Below are 14,950 nucleotides of genomic sequence, written 5' to 3'. Positions count from 1 at the left end.
TATTTTAAAACAATGTGTTCAAATAACGGACAATGAAATAAACTGGCCGTACATGATCCCCCCCAAGTAGAAGAGCTATGGAATTCCAAAGAGTGGAAGAGACTGAGGGTCTAAGTGGCCCTACCAACACAGTTACTGGACTTAAAATGTGTTTTTCTATGATGTAGTCAATTCTACTTCAGATACTCTTAATTTTCCTGTAATTAGATAGGAGGATGGTTGCACAACTCTGTGAAAATACTAAAAAGCACTGAATTGTACACTTTAAAGGGCTGAATTTTATGACAAATGAATTTTATCTTTTAAAAAAGACACTCTTATTTGTCTGCACTGAGTATTCAATGGGAAGAAAACTTCTATTTGTGCTCAGCTTTTTAAGCCAAGTCAACAGATTCAAGTCCCTAATGAAGCATACAGATTCAAAACCAATTGTGTATTATAGTTTAAAACTATATTTTAAGCATCATTTGATATAATTTGTAGAATGAATCCATCAACTAACATAAAACAAAATAACCCCCGTCCCCATATTTTAAACAGAGCTGGGCTATTTTAAACCCAGGAACAAGGCACATATCCTCTCCAGCAATGGGAAGCTTCTCACTCACTGTTCTATAACACAGCCATTACCAGGCCTGAATTCTCTTGGGCTTAGCATTTGCTCTAAGTTAACTTTGAAAATGCCAATATCCCAAGCGGGGCAATATTTTCCACTGTTTTTAGTCACCAACTTCTGGTACGGACCCACTTTGGAGTAAGAAGCAGAACACACAATGTACCAGAACAGACAGATCTGTTGGGTGGTGGGAAGAGTTTGGGGCTGAGGCTCATAGCTTAGGGACGGAATGGAGTTTTGATCAGCTCCTTCCATGGGTATTCAAAAGTATCCTGAACTGCCATAATAGGTATTAACATATCCTGATCTAGATTTATAGCTAATTGTATATGTGGCTGTTTTTTTTTTTTTTTTTTTAATAGTTTAAGTATCTTGAGAATAGTCACTGCCCTGGGTACTCCCATTATTTCCTGGCTCATGGAAAACAACTCTTTTTCCTCCTTAAGAGAGGCAGGAAGCTTGGAGGCAGATAGGAACAGGGGATGAGAGGGGCTGGGAACTGCTACAGGGGGCAAAGGCACAATGGGCATAGCATCAGTGGCCTAAAGACAAGGCTGAAGGGTATACCGCAGAGATGCATTTGGCCAAATGTCTGCATCAGTGTCTAAAACATGCATGTCATAAATACCTTTCTTCTGTGGTTTGGAAGAAATGAGGGTTATGTGTGCTGGCATATCTACTTCTCCTTAATTTCTCAATAAGAGTTTAATTAAAAACATCCCAAGCTTGACTGAGCTGAAGAAAGGATATGCAGTTTTTCCTAAACCTTAAGGAGGCTTTAGGGCATTCAATGACCTTGGTGGCTAGTCTGAGGGTGAATCTAAAATCTAGACACATGGAAAAGGCAGAGACACATGAGAGGTGAGAAAGTAAGAGGGAAAGGCTCTTGGAGTCATCTAGAAATCACGTTCTGTCCTGGATCCTCACTTTGCTGACAACAGAGCAGCAGTCCTATAAATACTTGTTGATTAAATTTATTGCATATCAAAGTTTCCATCTAACAATAAAGACCTCCTCTTTAGCATCCTATGAAGACCAAGTTTTCAATGATAGAGAGATGAAAGCCCAGGGATGAAGAATTCTAGACCCATCAAATAGATCACATGGTTTCCTGGAACTGGAAAACCTTTATGGAGGGCATACAAGAAGGGGAGAGGGTCAGGTAGTGGGGGAACACAATATTTTTACCCCTCAAATATCAATTCTGTTTATCCAATTGGACTTCTCTTTCCTTGAGTTATAAGATGAGCTGCTCCAGACATTACCTGTGGGAACCACTCAGAGTCTCCCAGGGCTTTCAGGAAGGTCACTTCTGAGTCAGTAGGGATGGTGCTTGGGACACAAGCCCTCATCAGTTTTTTAAAACTGGCTTTAACTTGTCGGATGTCATGAAATTCAACAGGAACAAACTCACAATTTAAAGCAAATTCTAGCTTGAAGTTCTGCGGGTAAAGATGAAGAGAATTAGGCAGATGAAGTGCTGTAGGTAAAAGAGCACTGTTTTTAACAGGGCAATACTTAATGATGTACAGTTAGTTGAGGTCAAGTAGCTACAGAGGTTGCAGAGGTCAAGAAAGTCAAGAAAGTCAATCTTATGCAGCTAATGTGTCAATATTACTGGAAAGAGCCATTTGTAAGGTCTTGTGGTTTGACTTGGCTTGCTGTCATTCTGAGAATTTGGAGAGACTACTGGTAGGCTGGAACCTGATGGAATTTATAACACCATATATAAGCCAATTATAAGGCCATGAGCCTGGAAGTCTAAAGAGGAACCAATGACACATGGACAGCACGATTAATCCAAAACTGTAAACTAAGTCTCCCCAAGATATACACGGTAATGAAAAGGTAATATACTGTTGAGGTTCCAGAACTCTACAAATTAAAGTTTGTAGACATACACATACTTGTTTCTTATTATGCAAGTGAAACATAGTCATTGAAAAAAAAAGGTAGAGATAAACACTGAAAAGGAAATAAAAATCACTATCTCACTACCCTAAGACTGCCCTAACATTGTAGTTACTCTTTTAAAGGTAATAATACAAAATTTTATATATAGTAAAATCTGAAAGGTTTTGTGATTTCTAGCTTTGGGACATATTTTTTCCACTCAGTATGACACATGTATCAATCTCTATTTATTTGAATACTTTTATCATTTACATTTTTAATCCATATGAAATTTATTCCACACGAGGTTGTATTTGTAATTTAAAAATGCTAAACTGATGGTCCTTTGGTCTATTTTGTTTTGATAATCTAGTTGCCTAGTTCTGAAGATTTAAAAGTTCTCAACCTTTTCGTTTCAAAGAATGAATTAGTTTTCTCACATTTCTCTGTGCTTTCTTCACATTCTGCCAAAATTACTCTATTGGATTATTTGCTTTTCTGAGAGTAAAACTGCTTTCTGGAGATTGGGCGTATAACAACGCGAATGTTAACACTACTGAACTGTACACATTAATATGGTAAATTTGTGTTATTTGTATTTTATCACAATTAAAACTGTTGCTAAGGACTTATGCATAGGGTCTGTTTCATGTTTTATATTGGTTATTTTAGAGTATTTTTAAAAAGGTATATTAAAGTTTTAAACTAAAAAGCAAACAATTCTTTTTTTAAAATAGCATTTTTAATATGTATTAAGAAAAAAAGTTTCAAAAAAAGAAAAGAAGCTTCTTCGTCTTAATAATTCCTCTTTTAAAAAGGAAGCTACCCTAAAGAAATAATCTAAAATGTAGAAACAAAATGCCACTGAATTGTATCTCAATAAAAAAATAAAAAACTATATGCTTGTAAATGTGACTGCAATTTTACATATAGAAGACAGATGTAAAAATCCAACAATATGGGATGCCATGTAGTGATTAAAGTAATTATGAAGACTATTAGACAACATGGAAACATGTTCTTGAGATAAGTTCTTATCTGTTAGTTTTTTTTTAAACTTATAATAGATAAAATATAGTTTACTTTCCAGGAAAACCAGGTTCCTTTCCATTTCTCAACTGTACATGAGCTATGTATGCTTATCTTATGAACCAGGAACTATCAACCACCGTGTTGACACATCCTAGGTCATAAGGAATTTGTTTCTAACTATAAGGTATTAAAGTATGTAAATTGAAAAAGGTAAATAAGGGTAATTCAAAATTATTTAGAACTGGTCATTCTCTACTTACTTACTTTCCTGTATGTCTCCTTTGTGGGGAGTAGAAAGTGTTGGGTTGCAGCTAGACAGCACTGTGCTAGCCAGAATGTGGCACACATCAGACAGATAAGGACCTACACTCCACAGATACAGTTGAATAAATAAAAAGGAAAGCCTGAATGGAATATACAGAAATCCTAATAATTACTGTGCCGGGATGGTAGAATTATGTTTTTAAAATAAAATACTTTATGGATAAAAGAAAGAAAAAGAAAGAAGGAAGGAGAGCGATGGGGGAAAGGGAGGGAGGGAGAAAAAGGAAGAGTCGCAAGGAGTCAGTCCTTCTTACTCATATATGCATGATCACACAGCTCGTCTGAGGACTGACGTGCAAAGGCAATGGCAGAGGTGAGAATTTAGGAGACAAAGCTTGGAGAGTGATTCAGGTCATGAATTAGTGGTGTGCTGAAGTGTGGAAAGTCTGTGCTCTGGGAAAGATACTGGTGCCAAAGAGGCTGGACAGGCAGCCCTGGGTTACTGTTGAAAAGTGTTCCAACTATTTTCTGGATATAAAGTTTTCTGCTGTATCAGAAGACACGTGTGCATACTTAAAAATGGAGCATTACCCAGCAGTTTCATGCCCTCTACCCTAAAGGTTGTGACTAAGTGATTGCAGCAGGCCTGGCAGTGGGAGAAGAGCGAGCAAAGCCAGCTTGCCAGAGAAGAGATGACTCAGTCACTGGCATCTTGAGAAGCAAGCGTGTGGGATCCTGCTCACAGCCCCAGCTCCACAGTTCAACTGAAGGTCTGTCTAGATTGTCCAGTGCTGACTGGAGCACTGGGCTAAACTTTGAGGGGATTTCTGAATTAACAAATACTTTTATTTCCCACAAACCTATCAGTGGTAATGAAATTTATTTTGTAATGTATGAATTGCTAAAACAAACCCGAGGAATAGTTGCTTTTGGAGGTAGAGACTATCTTTACAATTTATAGGACCTGAGCATAGTCTTCAGCTCTTCAGTATAATCATTCAAAAGTAAGAATAAAGTTGATTAGCATCTAATAGTTTGAAATTTCTGACTTGCCTTAGGACATGTGTCTCTGTATACATAGCCCTACAAAGTTTTTAAAAAGTTAAACTTAGAAAAGTCTTGGCCTTCCCTCGTCTCCATATGCAGTGCCATAGTCTTCTTTTCACTCTCCGACCTTCCTGTAACTTTCTTTATCAATAGGGATCTGTTTTGCCAAGGGTACAGATTCCTATGGAAGCTGAACTAAGACAATGGAAAAACACAGCCTGAATGAGCCTTATTTCTTTTTTGTAGGTACAGTTCCTAATATTCCTGATGTTTGATTTTTTAAAGTATATTTAGAAATACATACATACATATATATGAGCTAAAAAAATTTTCGAGATTGATTATTAACTCCAGGTTAAGACTCTATGCTGTAAAACGAAATTTCTAGAAAAGCTGGTTTGAGATAAGTTTTATAAACTGCCTTCGTCTACCCATAAAGCTTCCAAGTGAGAAAAAGAAATCTTACCCTTAGTTGCGACTTTTCACCAAATATATAAAGGGCTGCTTGGCGTTTCGAGAGCTGGTTTTGCAGGTAGGTGCTGTTACTAAAGGAGGTCGAGTGGTCCCTGCCTGCCAGCCGGGCACCAACATCAATGAAAGATGTTGGAGAGCTGATCAGGCGAGTGCTAGAGCGAAGACTTGCCCATACACCTTCACAAAAGCCAAAATAATTGAGTGAGATGATCTGATGTGGGAATGCCACTGAACAGGGAAAAAGATGCATGCTCTGTAGATACAGTTTTAGAGGTAATAGCAAATTAATTCATCTAAGTAATCATGGATCATATTGGTCATTTGTAGTTTACTTTTGCAACATATAAGCATTATTCAATACAGCATTTCCAAATCACACAATCTTAGGGTTGGAGGGATCTAAGAAGTCACCCAAGTCAATCCTATTTTTGCCTTTTGATGTAAAGTCAGTGTTTATAAATGAATGCTGAGATCGTAAATAGAAAGAGTGCATGACACAGGGAAACAAAAAAATGTGGGCAGAAGGCAACAAGATAACACGGAGTGACTCAGTTTCTCAGGGTTTCATGAAAAGTGTAAGGAACACCTCCCTGCTTTAGCCAGTCAACACAACAAGAAATGTACATTAAGTAATAAATTAGAACTTTACTATACCTACTAAAATCGGAGGCTGGATTTAGAATTAATATTTGTGTGTCATGCCAAAATGACATAATTTTAAACCAGCAAATATTATATTCTCATCTTTTTGTCCCAGTATCCATGAAAAATAGTAAGAAGTTATAAATTTAGTAATGTGCATTTCACTGATACTTAGGAGGCTTTATTTAAAATTTCAGTCAAAAGCAGATGTCTTCTAAGGGAAAGGCCAAAGCTAAGCTGCTAGAAGAATCTCATGTTATAAATTGACCTTATATAAATTAGAGAAATCAAGAATTTCCACATGCAAGTGAATACTAAATATTCAATATCTAAACACAAAGGCAAATATTAAGCCTCAAACTTTGACTAACACTGTAGTACCTTCAAAACAACAGAGCCCCTTAGAAAGGTCCATATGGTGTTCATGCTGGTGATGGGGTCATTGGGGTAGAGGACACTGCCACTGCTTCCCTAAAGTGAAGTTTCTTCTCTAGATTTAGAAAGGCTCTTTGAGAAGCTTTATTTAATATTTGCCAAATGTTAAATTAATCCATGTTTCTAGGTGACCGAAAGTCACCATAATGTTTGTCTCATCTGCTTTGCTCTTTATAAGCATTTATAGAGTTAGGAGACCAGTTCCCAAGAAAAGGTTTTGTAGGTGATTTCTGCTTAACATGGATGAATCTTTCTACATAACCTATGAGTTCGTCTTAGATATTATGGGAAGTGTTTATAAATGGAGTCACAGAGCAAATTCAGAATGTGGATGAAAATAAAGGACATAATTTGACAAACAAATGTGAAAAAAGTCACTTGTAACAAATATGCTTTCATATGAAGATGGTTAAAAAGAGTGACACATCAGGACAGATAATACAGTACCTTGATTATGGACTCTTCCCTTAGTTGAAGATTTGGGATTTGACTGAGTAAAACATTTATCTCTGTACCCATGCACTGGTAAGTGAGATTAAAGACAGAAGGAGGAATGAAATGTAGATAGCAGCAAACATCAGAGCAAATTGAGTAAGAGAAGAATAGGTTATTTAATTTTTGAAATTAAGTTAACATAGGGGGAAAATGTAAATATAATAAAAGTAGAAAATATGATTAACAAAAAGCTGCACAGTCACACAAAAAAGATGAACTGAGCGCCTGTTAAATGAAATGTCAGCACCTGATTATATATATTATAAGCACAATGAAATGGACAGCACAGCAGAGTGCCACGAACAAATTATACCAAATGGAATAATAAGCTTTTGAAAATTGTCATTTGGTGAGAAACAAATTTATATAATAAAATTAAGGAATTGGGGGCGGGGTGTAAACGTTAGGAATGCATTGGCCCTAGTATTTAAGGAGGTTGATGGATTGGCAAATGCTACGTGTTGTTCCACACGTTTGTTCTTTGAGCAAGGTCATCACATCAAGAATGAAGCTCTTGTAACCATTTGGAATAACTAAGGGCATGTTTTTGCAGTACAGCATCAAGCCTTGCCACACTATCTTTTTTTCCTTTTCCTTTTGAAATTATGTTTATTTTTAATAGATGGTATGAGCAGCAAGAATTCATGATCCTGTGACAATCCCCAACGCCACTAAAAAATATAGCTTGTGATGACTGAAGTAATGACTTCTCCTAAAATCCCTACTTGCACCAAAATGATAGGCAGTATTAGAGATAATACTTTTGTAATTTGAGTAATATTGTTTTTTTCCCCCGACAGAAAAACAGTGCTCCGTGACTGTGGCAAACTTCAACTGGTGGTGACAACAGCAGTGAGCGGCAGGTCACAGTTCTATTATTGCCTGAGCAAAGGAACTGCTCAAGTCAATTAGGGAAAATGATTTTGCATTTATTCAGGATTGAAAATGTTAACAGCAGTATTATTAAGCTATATATTGCAAAACTGCATATGACATAGTTTGATAAAAGAAAAATCATTAGTAGCATTTTTTCATTTCTGCCTCACTCCTTTAGAAAAAATGAAGGGCATTAATGGCTTTAGTGGCCAAAGGAATTCAGAAAGCTAAGGGTTGCGGAGGCACTGGCTGATTGCACACAAGGAATTCTATTGCAAGATAGAACAAAGACCATGGGACAACATGGTAAAGGCACAAGGCCTCCTGTGTGCTGGCCAGCTCCTCTCCTCTCTGCTAAGGTTTTGAGATTTCCTAAAGGAATATGGGACCCTAAATGCTTATGGTGAAGTTTGACTGGTTGGTTCCTGATTCTGAGATACTGTTCCCTGAACATCTACCACTTTTGTATGTTAGTTCCTTTGCCTGGAACTGATTCTCACATTTCTTTACCTGATAAACTCCTTATCCCTCAAGATCCAGGAACAATGTGAACTCCTCTGAAAAGCATTCCTCACTGTCCCCAGGGTTGTAGACAGCTCTATTTGAACTGTGATCACACTGTACTGTGATTATTTTGCACATTTTATTCTACTAGATTTTGTGCTCCAAAGGGTAGGGACCTAAATATTTATTGTTGTATTCATGCTGGGAGCCTAACATGTAGGTACTAAAAACAGTTGTTGATTATTTTCTTTTGAAAATTGATACATTTGGAGTTGTCGTGGTCCTTCTACTGTATCTTCAACTCTTGATTATTTGCCCCGAGAGAATGAAAAGAGGGGTATTAACTAATAAAAAAAAATAAGCACTTCCCCAAATAGAGGCTCATTAATGAAAAACTGCCAAGTGTTCATCACATAGCTGAAAATCAACATGAGCACATGGCCTGTACTAATATGGGGCCAGCAGAGGGCTTTGAGGACTGTAATCCCATCTGGCAGTCATGTTAACCAAAGGCATTACACCCCCCCTTAGTGGTTTTGTAATCACTTTAGTAGGTCAAGTTGGTATTTTTAAAGAAGTGAAATAGATTAGAATTTGAAAATACTATGTACACTGCATGTGGTACAGATAAATACTGTTTCATGAAACTTCTGTTTTAGTATATATACATTTTGCATTGTGACTTAGTGTTACCTGATATACTTCTATAATGTAATATAAAATATATTTTTAACTATGAATCACGATAAAAAAAGTTTGTAAGTTGTTGGCCTAAACCTAGAGCAGATGTCTTCTACCTTCTTGCCTTAGGCCTGTGAGGAGCAACCTGGTTTAAGGTAATTTAAATGCAAATGTAGACTTTTCTCCCAGTTCAGTGGAGTATTAGGCAACTATAACTAATAACCACCACAACAATCATGGAACTAACATTGACTGAGTTCCTATTATGAACCAGTTAATAAGTTAAGTGCTTTACATTTATTATTTCATTTATTCCTCATAACTACTCTAAAGTTAGATACTATTTATTATCTGTGCTTTATAGACGAGGACACTGAGCATTAAGAGGTTTCCTAAATTGCTTAATGATCACACATTAAGTGGTAGCACTGTGGTCTGAATCAAACTCTTAGTGTCTTGTCATGTAAGCAACCATGTGGCCCTGGAACCATCCAGCAGGGTTTGGCCAAGCGGATTGCTTCAGGGAAGAAGTGGTACAGCCCATCCCACCAATGGGGATGCACTGCTGTTTAAAACATGAGTGTTTCCTAAGTATGGGTATTGTTCCCTCCATTCTGTTCAGGCCAAAGGAAAAGAGGAAAGAGATGCTTGGGTTGGATGTGGGGATGGGACTGAATTTATCAAGGTGGCCTTATGCCTAGCACAGTGCATGAGGTACACGCTATATTCAGTTATGGCTACAATGAAACGGACTGAACCAATCCCAGTACCAGTTATGCTAGTTGCTAAGTGATCTTGGCCAAGTCACTTCATTTCTCAGAGCCTCTCAAAATATGTATCCTAGAGATTATTATAAGGATAAACTATCACATGTAGAGAAACTTAAAGGGCCATGGAAATATAAAGGATGAAAAATTAAAAGGCTGCCTCCATGTGGCTACTTCTCAAATACATTGAACTATTATTATATTTTTGTATTTAAGAGGCAGAACCGATTTTCTTTTTTAAAATTAATTAATCAATTTAAAGTGGGCTCCACACCAGGCAGGGCTTGAACTGACAACCCTGAGACCGAGACCTGAGCTGAAATCAAGAGTTGGACACTTAACTGACTGAGCCACCCAGATGCCCCTTTCATGACATTTTTCTAGTCAACAAAATAATTTATCCAAGTTATAAGTATATGTGCTTTCTGCATAGGGCTCAAAAGTGATTTTACTTTCAAATGAAAAGCAACGTGCTTTATTCACATCTTCACTTTTTCTTAACTAGTTCTTGTGTAAAGAGGTTGCTTCCCCTGCCTTAGGAACTCATCAACAGGCACACAGAATGCAAAGTGATTGCCCTGACTGAAAAAAGGGTGATGGAGAAGGTGGGGGTTAATATAAACTCTGGCTCATCATGAGTGAGAAAGGCACATGGTGAAAATAACCTAAGAAGAAAACCAGGACCCAAGATTATGACAATGAAAGAAATGAAAAGACAGCAAAAATACAGAGAAGAGGAAAAAAGGAGAAGGTTAAGAGGAAGATTTAGAGATAGGAGGCTCTTCCCACACAGGATAGATGAAGAACTTCTGGAGAAGTGTGCCTAGCTATCTGGAAAAATGAAGAGACTCTCACTGAGGGGAGGTACAAGGAAATGAACTATTTACAGGGTGTGCAAGTGTCTACACCTTGTCTTGCCCTGGCCTGTCTGAGTGTGTGTCTGCCTGTGACAGTCATGTTAATAAGGAATCTTCTAAGACTTCCCAAACTTGCTTGCCCCAGTCCATTCCTGCTACTCTATGTGAAGAGGATGATACTGTTCGAAGAGACAAAGGAAGCAGCTCTAGGGATCAGGGAAGAAGTTGAAGGTGCCAGGAAACAGCAGTATCTCATCTTCCAGTTAACCACTGGGACGCTGGAAGATTTGGGAGGCTTTGGGAGAAAATAATTAAGAGATGGAATAAAAAAATAAGATTTGTGTTTCTGGATCCTAGTTTAAGATACCAGGATGATGGGCAAAAAACTGTCATAAGGAAACACACTAAGTTCATAGTAATTTTCAGAAGAAAATATTTGGGAAGGGTGTCAGAAATAATAATTATGGCCTCATTATGCATAGAATGGGTCAGAAACAAATTAAATAGGAGATTTTGACCCTAAGAGGTAAATATAGCCTTTTTGGTACCTTTGAGAATAGCAAAGAATGAAGTCATGACTAGAATGTAACCACAAATGGGGATCCCCTTGCATAAAAAAGGCTGAGTTTGAGGCCAGTATTAAATAAGAGAAGATAATGTAGGTGAAACATTTTGGTGAATATCCATGAGCCTTAGGTACTAAGATAGAAGAGGTAATTTTTTACCTGAAATTTATCTTACAAGTCATCTGGCCAAATGGAGGAATAAATAATGTGTTCTTGATGAAATTTACAAAGGCAAAACTCAAGAGCAGAGCATAGAAAAACTGTTGACATGCCTTGCTGACAATATAAACTTTCAGATGGTAAACAAAACAATAAGGGGAACTGCAACTTTGAGCCAAATTCTGATCGGAGCTCTTGACAATGGGAATAGCAGGCAGGAACCTTAGGAGACAGTCACTGCAGTATTTTTTTGGTTCAAATTCACCAAGAAATGATAAGAATGAGGTATGTATCTTAAACTTTTAAACAATGGTATTTTAAAAATTCAGAGGAAAGCTTTTTATGACTATTATGAGTTAAACTATATGCCTCTGCTCCAACTCATATGTTGAAGTCCTAACCCCCAGTACCTCAGAATGTTATCTTATTTGGAAATAGGGTTATTGCAGATGTAGTTAGTTAAGATGAGGTCATACTGGGGGGGGATGGACCCCTAATTTTATATGACTGGTGTCCTTATAAAAAGGGAAGATTTGGAGATGGACACCTAGGGAGAATATCATATAATGATGAAGGCAGGTATCTGGGTGATACTTCTACCAAGCTAAGGAATGCCAAAGATGGCTAGCAAGCCACCGGAAGCTAGGGGAGAGGCATGGAACAGATTTTGCCCCATGGCCCTCAGAAGGAACCAATCCTGATAACATCTTGATTTTGAACTTCTAGTCTCCAGAGAACTGTGAGACAATCATTGTTTAACACAACCAGTTTGTGGAACTTTGTTATAGTAGTCCTAGCAAACTAAGACAATGACCTTCAGGCCTGAAATCCTAATTCAGAAGATGAGTGAAGAAGGTTGAAAGCTATTAGGAAATCCTGCAATTGCAGAATATTCTGATGGGTAGAAAAAAAAAGTATCTAAAGAACCAGTATGACTGCCAGGAGATGTGCGTAGTAATCTTGGTCTTCAAAGGGGAAAAAGTGAATTTTGTGAAACAGAGCCTTCCTTTATGTTGATTCTGAATCAAATTCTAGGATGGATTACTAATGGATAATTTATGATTACTTAGGAAAAGGCACTAATTCCTATAATGAGTCATGGTAAACTAAACATATAATCTTTTGTGATATAGTTAACAGTTGGAAAGAGTGGAAAATATCGAATTAAAAAGATTGGCAGAGATTTAGAAATATGGGCCAGATGGGTTTTAGTAGGACTTTTAACCAGTATATATTAACAGACAATCTCTTTCTTCAGGGAGGCTTCTAAATTTTTTTTTTTTTTTAAAGATTTTATTTGACAGAGAGAGACACAGCGAGAGAGGGAACACAAGCAGGGGGAGTGGGAGAGGGAGAAGCAGGCTTCCCGCGGAGCAGGGAGCCCGATGCAGGCCTCGATCCCAGGACCCTGGGAGCATGACCTGAGCCGAAGGCAGATGCTTAACAACTGAGCCACCCAGGCGCCCCAGGCTTCTAAATTATTTTGATGAAGACTTCTGCCCTTAGGTCTGGCTTGTTCAATATTTTTTAAACAACAAATTACATTACAGCAGAGGTCAAACTGATGCATGACAAGAGGCTAATACATAGGTAGACAGAATCAGGATCCAAAGTCTAAAACAATAGTCCATATAAAAAAGGATGGAATTTTGTAGGTGCAGTACATAGTATATTTAGGTTCAAAAATCAACCCTCAAGGCTAGTACTATATATTGTTAAGAACAACAGCACATGGGAAGAGATTTCAAGTGATATTAATGTCAGTATGGGTCAACCTAGTGATGGGCCCATCCTCATATCTAATGTAATTTGAGGCTGCATGAGTTCAAATCTATGGAGAGTTCATTGAGTGCCAAAGATGGTAAATAGAAAGCAACCATTCAAATTGGGGTATTTGGAGTTAATGAAAGTTCTCAGAGCGAAAAGATGATATCAGCTTTTAAATCCGAAGGGCTGTAGTATGGAGATCAAGATTTAGAATTTTCTAACTCTAGAGGGCAGAGCTAGGACCAATATGTAAAAGTCACATAGTGGCAGATTTTTAGATCAATATGAGAAAGAATTTTCTAACAAATACAGAGTTGCTTACAAATGCAAGGGACTACTTTTAGGAAGAAATGAGTTTCCCATTACTGATGATGTTCAAGTAACTTGGATCATTCACTTGGTATGTTTTCAAGGGGATTCAGCATTGCATGGGAGTGAGAGGAAAAGCCCAAGATTCTATGAATCCAGTGTGAAGTAGGAGATTTTACAATCAAGATAGTTGCTTTGGAATTTCCTCTGAAATGTAAAAGAATCTCACATAATCTCCAGAGACCAAAATGCACCACCTCTGGAGCTAAAAGAGCAAATACAAGCCTTTCTCTGCTTCCTTATGCCAGCAGCGAAAGCCCAGAGGAAAAAAAAGAGTAACCTGGATATCATTCTCTTTTGTTCCCTAACCTAGTATTTCAGAGAATAGGAGTAAAAATTACAGGCACTGGGGAGGCACAACTCTTTGGGTCTCAGATTATTCTTCTCTAGCTGCTTATGTTCTGTGATCAGCTTTGCTACCCTGCAAACCTGAAGCATTGTAGGCTATTCGCAGGGCTGACCATTTAGACATGTTCCCCTTACCTCCCGCGGCTTCCAAACTCATCAATATCTAAGATTTCAGCAATTATTATGCCTCTTGTTCCAGAAGGCTAAACTCATCTGTCATGACACCAGTAACAAATTGGATAATTTATTTTTTAGAAAGGGTAATTAAGAACAATTTGAACCATAATTAGTTGATTTAAAATATCACTATCTAAAGTTTTCTGATTTTAAGGTCGTATCAGTGCTCAGTTATAAAATCAATCTTACTAACCTCCTCGAGCAAAGCTATTGGATGGGTTTACATCCAAATGTCCTGGCACTACCTGCTTAAGCACAGTGGACATTCTTGAAGTCCTCCTTTCAGTCCCTGAAAGTCAGCCAAAAAGAAGAACAAAAACCATGTCGTTCAGGTTAACATTACTCAAATGACAAAAAGTTATCTTCATGTGTAGCATGTCTAATTGCTGCCAAACATTGTACTTTTTAAGTACTCACAGCTTTAATAGAGATAACAAGGCACTGTTACTATTTCCTCAGAGATACACACATTTGCAAGATTATAGAGAGTTAGGTTTGGCAAGTGCAATCAGAGAATTTAATGATAAATGAAGCAAGGCATGCATGGTGTTACTTTACAAGAAAAGCCACTTTCTGCTTATGTTGAGCTAATTCAAATAGCTGATTAAGCCAAGGAGACCAACTTTTCAAGTCACATGCTCCTGTGTCTAACACATTAGGGTTACCTCTACATGAACCCTTTGGGGTTCCATCACATGATAACTGAAACAGAATATTAGTACAAGTCTTAATGGCTTCATCCAAATCTAGTGAAAACAAACTGTACTACAAATCATAAAAGGCTGCAGAAATTTCAGGAATTTCAAACTTACACACAATGATTTACTACATATGCATTTAAATAATCAGGGGTTCACCTTATACATTCAACTTTGTAATAATATGTTCAAGTCTATGTAAAAACAATTCTAGGAAAAAAGATGACTTGATGTTCCCCACTCCTACTATTCTTTTAAAAAGGAAATAATTGAATCCCCACAT

The 14,950-nt window shown here is 37.4% G+C and overlaps 1 protein-coding gene across 3 annotated transcripts in view; it reads right to left on the bottom strand.

Moving 5' to 3' along the window:
• SBF2 (SET binding factor 2) overlaps positions 1–14,950 on the bottom strand; it is a 467,005-nt gene that overhangs the window by 27,643 nt on the left and 424,412 nt on the right. The window contains exons 29-32 of one of the 3 annotated variants that reach the window (XM_073882924.1): positions 14,163–14,258; positions 6,851–6,925; positions 5,319–5,503; positions 1,882–2,058 (exon numbers count right to left, since the gene is read on the bottom strand). In XM_073882924.1, the coding sequence (XP_073739025.1) occupies positions 1,882–2,058; positions 5,319–5,503; positions 6,851–6,925; positions 14,163–14,258 (533 nt within the window). The remainder of the gene's footprint in view (positions 1–1,881; positions 2,059–5,318; positions 5,504–6,850; positions 6,926–14,162; positions 14,259–14,950) is intronic. The other 2 variants (XM_025848643.2, XM_025848644.2) reach the window with 2 other exon arrangements.

Source organism: Callorhinus ursinus, unplaced genomic scaffold (assembly GCF_003265705.2).
Source record: "Callorhinus ursinus isolate GAN/ISIS: 27379988/994484 unplaced genomic scaffold, GSC_fseal_2.0 scaffold49, whole genome shotgun sequence".
Taxonomy (NCBI): domain Eukaryota; kingdom Metazoa; phylum Chordata; class Mammalia; order Carnivora; family Otariidae; genus Callorhinus; species Callorhinus ursinus.
Note: the sequence above shows the minus strand (reverse complement) of the source record. Positions and strands in the feature narration are given on the sequence as shown.